The sequence below is a fragment of the Martes martes genome (assembly GCF_963455335.1).
Source record: "Martes martes genome assembly, chromosome: 4".
In the NCBI taxonomy this organism is placed as follows: domain Eukaryota; kingdom Metazoa; phylum Chordata; class Mammalia; order Carnivora; family Mustelidae; genus Martes; species Martes martes.
In genome coordinates, this window is record NC_137891.1 from 157,822,945 (window position 1) to 157,833,446 (window position 10,502).

A 10,502-nucleotide genomic window follows, 5' to 3' on the forward strand; every position below is an offset into this window, starting at 1 on the left:
GAAAATCCAACCTCAGGGAATTTAGGACTAAAAAGGCAAAAGACACAAAAGCAACATGTACAGATTCTAGAAGTCTAGCCATCTAAGAAAGGAAATGCAACAGCAGTTAGGTCAACAGAAGCTCAGAAGGTTGCCCCCACCAAGATTAGAAACTGGAAAGCATCTGAAAAAAGAAAGGAAAACCTCCGAGAAAAGAGGCAGCTGAAGATGCTGGCAAGGGAAATGAAGATGCAGTTTGCACGACTCCTCGTGACCTGGCCCAGGGTGTACCTGCCGGCCTCCTCGCTCTTCCCTCCTTATACACGGCACCCGCACCACAATGGACTTCCTCGTTCGTGAAGACATCGGGCTCTCTCTCAGCTTCGGCTCCCTGCATGTGTTGTTCCGACCGCCTGGACACACTCTCCTCAGTCTTCCCTGCCCCAAACCCGCCATCTTCCCAGTCAGCTAGGCCTCCTCATGTTAGGGCTCAGCTTCATTGTCACCTCTCCCACGGAAGCCTTCTCCAATACCCACCCCATGTTCACGTACCCTTCCTATGCAGACCTAGAGCGCCCATCAGAACTTCGTTCACAGTGTATTACTATTTCCTCACATGTTCAGTCTCCTACCTGTGAGGATGGATGCCTCATCTGTTTTGGTCACTGCTGTCCAACAAAGCACCTTCACACTAAAATTCTGGGACTGAGAGACAGGTCAGCACAGGGAGAGAGGAGAGAACAGATCTTCGTCTCCCCAACTAGACTGAGAACATCCTGGAGAGCAGGTAGCATACGCTGAGAAGCCCTGCATCCCCTCTCAGGGTTAACACACAGTGCTGCTCACCAAGTATTTTTTCCATGAGGAAAAAAAAGCTTTCTGTCACCTGAAGGAGTGCCTCCAGTCTTAGAAGCCTGCCTCTAAGAAATGCCTCAGGCCTGTTCAGAAAAATAAATCACAGTGGGAGAGCCTGGAAGAGCCTCTGGGGCTCTCAGTAACTCAGCCAACTTAGCCTTTCACACAGGGGTATCAAACGCCCTGCCACCTAGAGCCCTGCTATTCACAGACCTGTCTGAGCACCAGGCTCCAATAGCACCCCCTGGCTGAAACACCTGGTGACAATGTCAAATGCCAGTCCCAGGCTAGGCCTCCTGAAGCCAAATCTGCCTTTTAACCAGATCCCAAGGTACCACGTAGGCACACAAGAGCTGAGAGGCCTGTGGCGGCCCGAGAAGCCCCAGAGCCAAGGGCAGCCCAGCTTTACCAGGACTTTGGCTCTCCGAAGTGCAAGTAGTTGATGCTGTAGAGGTCCATGTCTTCGGTGTGCCAGGCAAAGGAGGTCTTCCACATACCAAAGTACAGGTACGGGGTGTTCACACCCTCGATGGTGATTCCACTCTCCTTCTCCACCAAGTCCAGGATTGTTTTCAGTCGGCCAATATTCCACTCATCTACATGCTACAAAGAAAATCACAGTTGAGGGCAATTACAGTAAATATAAACTAAGGCTCTTAACCTACAAATCACAGAAGAGGCCACGGGTGACCTGTCACCTCTAATGAAAATGTGGAATAATGTGGAAACAGCCTCGATCCCAAATCCACAGCCCCCCTCACTCACTCTTCACAACCACCACTGGAACAGATGCAATTAGACCTCCACAGGCCAAATACCACTTGGTAAAGGAAACCAGGATATGAAAGACAAATCAGGAGGGAACAGCCAACCTCCTGTTCTTAACCCCAGGAGGAGGAGTTTGATCTGAAGCTAAAGAAACTTACATCAAAATAGGAAAGAACTCTTAACACTACCAAAAATACAACATGGTAATTAACTATCCCAATTTCTGATTCTTTAACCCCAATTTCTACTGAGCAGTGTCTTCCGTTAAAAAGTCTACAGTGTCACCCAAATCCTTTTCCTAAACTGTAATGGTCTGCTAGGAGCCCACCTCTCATAAATCCCTTCTGTATTATTGTGCCGGCTTTTGTACCTCACCATCCCAGACCTTTATAGTATCCGCCTGCCATTTACATCTGTAAGTTTCACTTTCCATCACTCAAAAAATTGCCATAAAAAAACTTGAGATCTATTTAAATCCCTTCCTTCCAATAATTTACAAAAACATTTAATCACTGAGCGATAATCCCTGCAACACCCTACAGATTTTTTAATCATCCAAAAACCATCCCAAATATTCCTTCCTAAGACTATTACCTAAGGTTGTTCTTTATGCCGAAAAACACTACACCCCAATCCAATGCATTTTGTTATAATAGCTTCTGCTAAAGAATCTTGTTTGGGAGGCGCCTGGGTGGCTCAGTCGTTAAGTGTCTGCCTTCGGCACAGGTCATGATCCCACGGTCCTGGGATCCAGCCCCGCATCAGGCTCCCTGCTCGGCGGGAGGCCTCTTTTCCCTCTCCCACTCCCCTTGCTTGTATTCCCTCTCTAGCTCTCTCTGTGTCAAATAAATAAACAAAATCTTAAAAAAAAAAAAAAAAAAAAGGAATCTTGTTTGAGGGTTCTGAAAATCTAAGTTTGTTTCTCTTCTTAAATATCCACCCCTTTCACTAAATTAGTCAGTGATCTTTTTTCTGCAGGAACCACACTGCCTCTCCCCCAACGTTTTCATTAACTGTGATCCCACCCTTTCAAGAACTCATCAGCTACCACCCACAGACTATTCTAACAGCCCTTGCAAAGAACACCGCATCGCCCAATTCACATGTAGAGTGGGAGAAATAAAATTCAGTCACATGCAAAAATACCCACAATTAAGTAAGCACAGCGCATCAGCCCTTGGTGGAGGGTTCCTTTGCAAAGCCACTCATTAAGAAAGCAGCTTTTAGGTGCCTACTATGTGCTGGAAAGATAAAAATGGTATTAAATTGGGGCGCCTAAAAAAAATTGGGGCGCCTGGGTGGCTCAGTTGGTTGAGTGGCTACGTTCGCTCAGGTCATGATCCTGGAGTCCCGAGATGGAGTCTGCTTCTCCCTCTGACTCTCTCTCCCCTCTCATGCTCTCTCCCCCTCAATCTCTCTCTCAAGTAAATAAAGTCTTAAAAAAAAAAAGGTTTTTTAAATGGTATTAAATCACAAAACCGCTGCTGTTTCCAGTGAGTCTCACCTTTTCATAGAGAGTGCCATTCACATCTGCACCATAGATTGGGGGATTGAACGTGAGATTTTTCCAGTATTTTCGTTCAAGCTCTTCAAACTCACTATAGCGTGGGGTACAGTACCTTTCAAAAGTAAACAAAGTATTAACCACTTACCAGGACTAAATTCTTTTTTTTTTTTTTTTTTTAAGAATTTATTTGTTTATTTGACAGACAGAGATCACAGGTAGGCAGAGAGGCAAGCAGAGAGAGAGGAGGAAGCAGGCTCCCTGCTGAGCAGAGAGCCCGATGTGGGGCTCGATCCCAGGACCCCGGCATCATGACCCGAGCTGAAGGCAGAGGCTTAACCCACTGAGCCACTCAGGCGCCCCCAGGACTAAATTCTTTAGGCACTATGAACAGTACAAGACACAATCCCCTGTTCTGGGGACAAGATATTTCAGATGAACAAGACTAACACTCCCAGCACCCTATGCAGTGGCTAACTCAACAAATAATCACACCTAAAAACAAAAAACAAAGTACTGTTTTATTATTTTCTTAAAAAGTATTTTGGGCACCTGGGTCGCTCAGTTAGGCCTCTGCCTTCAGCTCAGGTCATGATCCCAGGGTCCTGGGATAAAGCCCAGAATCAGGCTCTCTGCTCCTCAGGGACTCTGCCTCTCCCTCTCCCTCTACCTTCTGCTCCCCCTGCCTGCGTGTGTGCACGTGCACATGTGCTCTCTCTCTCTTGCTCTCCCTGTGTCAAATAAATAAAAACAAACAAAATCTTAAAAAAATAAGATGCTTTAAAAAAAAGGAAAAAATGTATTTTTACATATGTACTTACACACATAGCTGTCTGTATGTATGTCTCTATAAAAGCATTAAATATGTCTATTCTTTTTTTTTTAAAAAAGATTTTATTTATTCATTTGACAGCGATCACAAGTAAGCAGAGAGGCAGGCAGAGAGAAAGGAGGAAGCAGGCTCCCCACTGAGCAGAGAGCCCGACGCGGGGCTGGATCCCAGGACCCTGGGATCATGACCTGAGCCGCAGGTAGAGGTTTTAACCCTCTGAGCCACCCAGGCACCCTAAATATGTCTATTCTTTAGCTCAATTATCACCTACTAAGAATTTACTCCAAAAAAATCTTTTAAAAATTCAAACCTCTCAGAAATTATTACACAGCAATTTAACAAAAAATAATGTGTAAATCGAATAGATATCTGAAAATGCACATTGTAACTCAAATGGCAAAAAAATATGAATGGATATAGTGGAAGTGAAGACCGAAAACAGACTGTGGGGAGACAATGGAAGGAATGGGAAAAAAAATCTTACTTTAAATATGGCCTTACAATTTAATGTCAGCTTACTGAATAATGAAGTTTAGGACTCTTAAATGCCCTTTGAAATATTTCAAACTATTCCACCTCCAACTGATCTGCTTTATAAATTCAGATTTTTACCTGTTGGGTTTTCTTAAAGCTGGCTGACCATGCACATAGAAATCAAGGGTAAGGATTTGTTGCATTTCAGATGAAGGGGAAAGACACAGGACTTGCTAATTGAAAAAAAGGGATCCGGAAATAAAAGGCCTCCCATATGTTGACAGGAGAAACCAGACACAAGAGACTGAGGCCTCTGGCGGAGCCCCATGAGCCAGAAGGCAGGTGAGCCCAGCCCTAGCACATAGACAAAAACCAGACATAAAGGATGGCACAGCCTTTCATCTGCAGAGCTCGTCACACTTCTTCAACATGCTCTTACATAAATTCACTCTTTAGACAGCAGGTTGGTCAGCGATACAGATGTTCAAAGAGTTAAGCTGTCAACAGAACTAGAAAACCACATTTTGAATTGTGATAAGTCAAAGGAAAAGGTGGCAAAGCACAGAAAGAGAACAAGATCTGATGTGAGAAAGCGCGATTGTAAAGCCACGAGGTAGTGCCCTCGGAAGTGTGAAGACTGCCAAGACACACATCCAGCTCTGGGCTCGTTCACAGCAAAGACACAATCTAACATACCTGACTGGCTGAAATCAAGACGTGTACAGAGCAAAGGGCACAGAAAAAAAAAAAAGCAAGAAAAAAGGAAGGAATCTCTTGTAGACACTCAAAATTAAGGAGTAACATGGGAAAGGAGAAAGTCCAAGAAAGAGGATTAAGAAGGAGCAGTCAAGGGCTCAAGAGGAAACCACAAAATCATTTTCTGTAAATCTGAGATCGAATGAAAGCTAAATATTCAGAACAACAAAGAAACCGGGGAAAACAGAGGGCCTCCACAAAGGCGTGTCTAAGAGAGATAAGGATGTAGGGATGATGAACGAAGGCAAAGAAAGTAACAACCAGCATGGCAGTTTATTCACACTTTGTTATGTCCAAACTGAAAGGAGACAGCGGCTGGATGGGTGGTGAGGAGTTTGAGCATGATAAAAGACAGAAGCACCCAGAAGGAAGAGAAGAAACTACAAGAAACTCGATAAGCAGGTGTTACCAACACACCTGGCAAAACTCCTTTTGAACCAACTCCCAACTTTCTCTTCTGCAACTCTGCAACTTACCAAGGTCAGAGAATGATCCCACTTCTGAGGGAAGAACAGTGGGATTACTTTAGGTAAGAATATGGATGCATTTAGAATGTGACGCAGTAACGAGAATAGTAAGGACGCTTCCATAAAAAGAGCAGAAGGGGAGACAGAGCTAGGGCTGAGGACAGCCTTCAGTGCTGTGCCCTTCAGTGGCACAGCAGCAGGGTTAGGAGACAGCTATGAAGATGAGACGTTAACTCCTAGACCCTATGAAGGAGAGGAAGGGACAGGCTTTCACTCACTTATCACTATTGGCTATCTTGCGGAACTCACGAACAGTCATGGCTTTCTTCTGTATGTTGTACTGAGTGAAGAGGCCAGACTGCCCCGTCACCAACTGCTGGATGGGGGCAGGAATGACCAGATCATCAATATCATCATAGGATGCTCGTGGCTTCCACTCCTTTGGAGGAACGACCTGTAGGGAACATAAGAAACAAAGAGATCAGAAAGCTGGCAAGCTGGTCACAGTCCAGGATGTGGGTGGGCTGCTATCCAACCAGCCGATTTTACTATAAAGTGACTCTGATTTAACATAGCAAGTTACACTGATGTGCTAGCCCTGATCTAGTTTGGCCACCAACTAGCTGCCTCGTTGCAATGACCAAAGATAAGTAATACTCATTCTCAGCTCAGTATCTTATCCGGACACCAAGACAGGAGGCTGAAGAGTTGATTCTCTTTTAATCTTAACAGAAAGTGTACGTGAAGAACCAACTTGCTCTCAGCTGCTGGATGGGACTGAAATGAGAACAAGAGAAGGTGGAAGGTCTAAGCCCTCGGTGACAGGTAAACCCACTAAAGCACTCATCTCCACCATGCGGATGAAAGCAGCACAGCACCTGGCCCTGGGACACTGGCTCTTTACTTCCCTTTAGAGATACCAAGCAGCTCTCCTACCCGAAAGATGCTTCAGATGTTAATGAAAGGAATTAACTTGCAAATAGGACAGTATATACTGAGCATCCTGACTGGCTTTCATTCCCCATTTAGGAAAAATTGCTGCTGCCCTGTCATAAAACCCATGTAGAATCACCCCACCCACCCTCACCTTGGCCAGCCCAGCCCGATGAGCTCCTTGGGACTCAATGTAGGCCATGTATCGACTGAAGTTCCGGAACTCCTCCATGGTTGGGTAAAAGGTCATTATCCGAGCACTGGGATTCAGAGCTTCAGATTCAGAAGCCATCTTCCCTCCTTTCTGAGGTCACTTTGGTCAGACAGGAACCTGAAGAAATACATTAAGAACATAGAATGTGGGGCGCCTGGGTGGCTCAGTGGGTTAAAGCCTCTGCTTTAGGCTCAGGTCATGATCCCAGGGTCCTGGGATCCAGCCCCGCACTCAGCAGGGAACCTGCTTCCCCCTCTCTCTACCTGCCTCTCTGCCTACTTGTGATCTCTGTCTGTCAAATAAATAAATAAAATCTTTATTTAAAAAAAAAAAAAGAACATAGAATGTAATTAGAACTAAATGCTGGGAATGTCGGGGGGATGGGTAAATGAGGGATGAATATTAAGGAGGCAGGGCACTTGTTGTGAACACTGAGTGTTGTAAATAAGTGATGAATCACTAAATTCTACACCTGAAACTAATATTACACTCTACGTTAGCTGACTGGAATTTAAATAAAACTTGAGAAAGAAAGAAAAAAAATGCTGGGAATGTCAGTGCTGAAACAGTAAAAGGTGTAGAAATCCTGAAGAAGCATTAAGACCTCACAGCTGGAATCTGCCTCTAGGTAGGTTATTTAAGTGAACAAGAATACAAATAAAAAAGGCTCTGCTTAAGAGAATCCAATGTATTGGGGCATCTAGGTGGCTCAGTCGTTAAGCGGTCTGCCTTCAGCTCGGGTCATGATCCCAGGCTGGGATCGAGCCCCACAGAGCCCCACATATCCGGCTCCCTGCTTAGCGGGAAGCCTGATTCTCCCTCTCCCACTTCCCCTGCTTGTGTTCCCTCTCTCGCTGTGGTTCTGTGTGTCAAATAAGTAAATAAAATCTTAAAAAAAAAAAAAGAAAAGAAAAGAAAAGAAAAGAATTCAATGTATCAAAATTGTATATAATCAAATCTCACTTAAATGGAGACACTGTTTCAGCTAAAATTTGTTACTAAATTGTTGGCCCTATTTAACAATTCTACAGCTGCCCTGCCCCTCTTTTACTCCTATCTTTTCAAGTTCCTCCCTATTCACCTTTGATAATTGCTTGGGTTGGGAGGGGGGTGTTAAACAATGTATTACAACCAGATTTATTTATTTATTTTTTAAACAACCAGATTTAAAAAACAAGGGGGGGAGCGCCTGGGTGGCTCAGTCCTTAAGTCTCTGCTTTCAGCTTAGGTCATGATCCCAGGTTTCTGGCACTGAGCTCCACATAGGGCTCCCTGCTCTGTGGGAAGCCTGCTCCTCCCTCTCCCACTCCCCCTGCTTGTGTTCCCCCTCTACCTGTGTCTCTCTCTGTCAAATACATAAATAAAATCTTTAAAAACAACAACAACCACCTATGGGCTTCCTTTTAGGGCACAACTTTAAAATAGGATTCTAGATTCCTAAGGAAAGTTACTTGGCTACAAGATTACAAAGCTTAAGAGTTAAAAAAGTACTCTGATGGGGGCACCTGGGTGGCTCAGTGGGTTGGGCCTCTGCCTTCGGCTCGGGTCATGATCCCGGGGTCCTGGAATCGAGCCCCACATCAGGCTCTCTGCTCAGCAGGGAGCCTGCTTCTCCCTTCCTATCCGCCTGCCTCTCTGCCTACTTGTGATTTCTCTCTCTGTCAAATAAAAAATTAAAAAAAAAAAAAGTACTCTGATGCTAGTATTTCAAACCCTAAACTGAAACTGTTCTACCTAAACCAAAATGTCATTTCAGCAGTACCACAGGAGATCAAGCTAGAGACTAGTTCAACTGCACCATACCCAGAATTCAAAGGACAAAATTTAAATGGGCAATACACTAACAATACAGGACAAACTTCAAACTGATTGGAAAAGGTGAAATACTGTTTCTAGATGAGGTCAGTAACTAAGTGGGTGCATCCCAGTGCCTGGTAACACAATAGACTATTCCAACCGAGTAAGAACCCAGCACACCAGCTAAAAGGAGCCACTTTAGAAGCAAAAACATCTCCCTCAACTCCCCAAATCTGGGCTCCAAACCCATGGCAGTTCAGCTCCAAGAGTTCCCCTGAGAGCTCGGAAGGGAAGCAACTGCCTCAAGCAACTGCCTCCAACCTACCAGCAACCTACTAACAGACTAGGAAGACAGCATGGCACAGAACTGTCTAAGGAAGGAGAGAAGACAAGCCTCAATACCCACATCTCTCAAGCTTCCATTTCACCAAAAACAAAGAAGTATGTTCTAGCCCAGGAGCTTTCCATGCACCTCACAAAAACTTTACATGGAAGGTATACGACTATCCCCGTTTTACATAGCAGGTCATCTCCCCGCCGTCCTGCAATGCACTCCCAGTGCTTCTGCCATTACCCTATGCTGCCTACATCATAATTTCCACCTAGACTAAGCCCTTTGCAAGGGAAGATCCAGGTGTGGAGGCACCTCAAGTTTAACCAATTTCAAAGACCCTCTTTTTTAAAAAACACAAAGTATCTCACTTCAGCCAATTTTACAAAAACATATAATCATGTGAACAGGGTGTTAGGCCCCATCACCCGGGACTGCCTCTGGACTTAGTCATCTTTGTATGCCTAGAACCTAGAACAATGCACAGCACAGAGCAGACGCTCGGGAACTGTTGAATAACTGATTTCCTCGCCCCCACTTCAGTTGCTCATTGCCTTTCTTCAACCCTAGGATTCCCTTCCCCCAACCTATTCCCTGGGGAAAGCTCCTGTTCCCTGACTCCTTCATTTCCCCCATTCAGCAACAAAGCCTAGTGGTTGAAGAGCCCCGGCTCCGGAATCAAAACAACTCTGAATTCAGATCCGGTCTCTTCCATTTATTAGCTGTGTGACCTTGGCTGTGTGAGTTGCTCAAGTCTCAGTTTCCCCACCTGTAAAATGGGGACCCCAACCTCCTGGCCCGGCAGGGTTGCTGTGATTAACTCAGATGATGCAAGCGAAACGCTAAGCACTAGGCCCGGTACTTAGTAACTCAATAAAGGTCGCTGTAGTTAACAACCTCCTCTAACTCCCGCCCCCTCCCCTCGCAGCTGCCCCCGCGGGTATCACTCCCAAGGCAGCCCCCCCGCTCCCAAGGTCCCCGAACCTCACCGCGTAGAGGGACAGCCCCTCCCGGCCCCGCCGCCTAGGCGAGTGAGGCCCGGCCGCAGGAAGAAGAAAATAAGGCCCAGTACACCCGCCTCCCTTCCCGATGTGCATTGGCCATAAGAGATTAGAAAGGACCAATCGCAGGACCCATTTTAGAAGCTCCTGTTCCCATTGGCCAAGAACCATGCCTATCACTCTCCGCTGACGGCAAACCCCCGCCCCTCCCCCATCGGAGCTCACGGTCACGGCCACAGCAGCAACAAACCTAAAGGATTCCAAAACGGCATCGTTCTTACCTAAAGCCCACTGCCCCGGCAGGGCTAAGGCTGGGCTCCTGCTGTCGCCGCTAGCCGTACCTACCGCTTTTCCAGCCGGCGGAGGACGAAGCTCCGCCTCCTCTAGAAAGTCGGTCCTCGCGCAGACGCACAGCGTCAACCAATCTGAGGGCCGCTATCACTCCTCAAGCAGCCAATGAGCACGCGCTGCAGTCGCCCAAAAGTCCGGGCATATCAGTCTGCTCAGCCTATGAACGCCGGGTCGGGCTGTTGCCAGGAGGAAACGCTGTACCGCTCGGGACTGCGGCCACTGAGCATCTTGGCTGAATCG

The 10,502-nt window shown here is 46.2% G+C and overlaps 1 protein-coding gene across 3 annotated transcripts in view; it reads right to left on the bottom strand.

Annotated features, from left to right (window-relative positions):
* The window catches only part of KDM4A (lysine demethylase 4A), a 46,366-nt gene extending 36,070 nt beyond the window's left edge, over positions 1-10,296 (bottom strand). The window contains exons 1-5 of one of the 3 annotated variants that reach the window (XM_080800301.1): positions 10,193-10,296; positions 6,723-6,899; positions 5,914-6,089; positions 3,107-3,221; positions 1,244-1,437 (exon numbers count right to left, since the gene is read on the bottom strand). In XM_080800301.1, coding sequence (XP_080656427.1) covers positions 1,244-1,437; positions 3,107-3,221; positions 5,914-6,089; positions 6,723-6,860 — 623 coding nt within the window. In that variant the 5' untranslated portion in view covers positions 6,861-6,899; positions 10,193-10,296. Of the gene's footprint in view, positions 1-1,243; positions 1,438-3,106; positions 3,222-5,913; positions 6,090-6,722; positions 6,900-9,899; positions 9,987-10,192 lie in introns of those variants that run through there. The other 2 variants (XM_080800302.1, XM_080800303.1) reach the window with 2 other exon arrangements.
* Between the last annotated feature and the right edge of the window lie 206 nt (positions 10,297-10,502).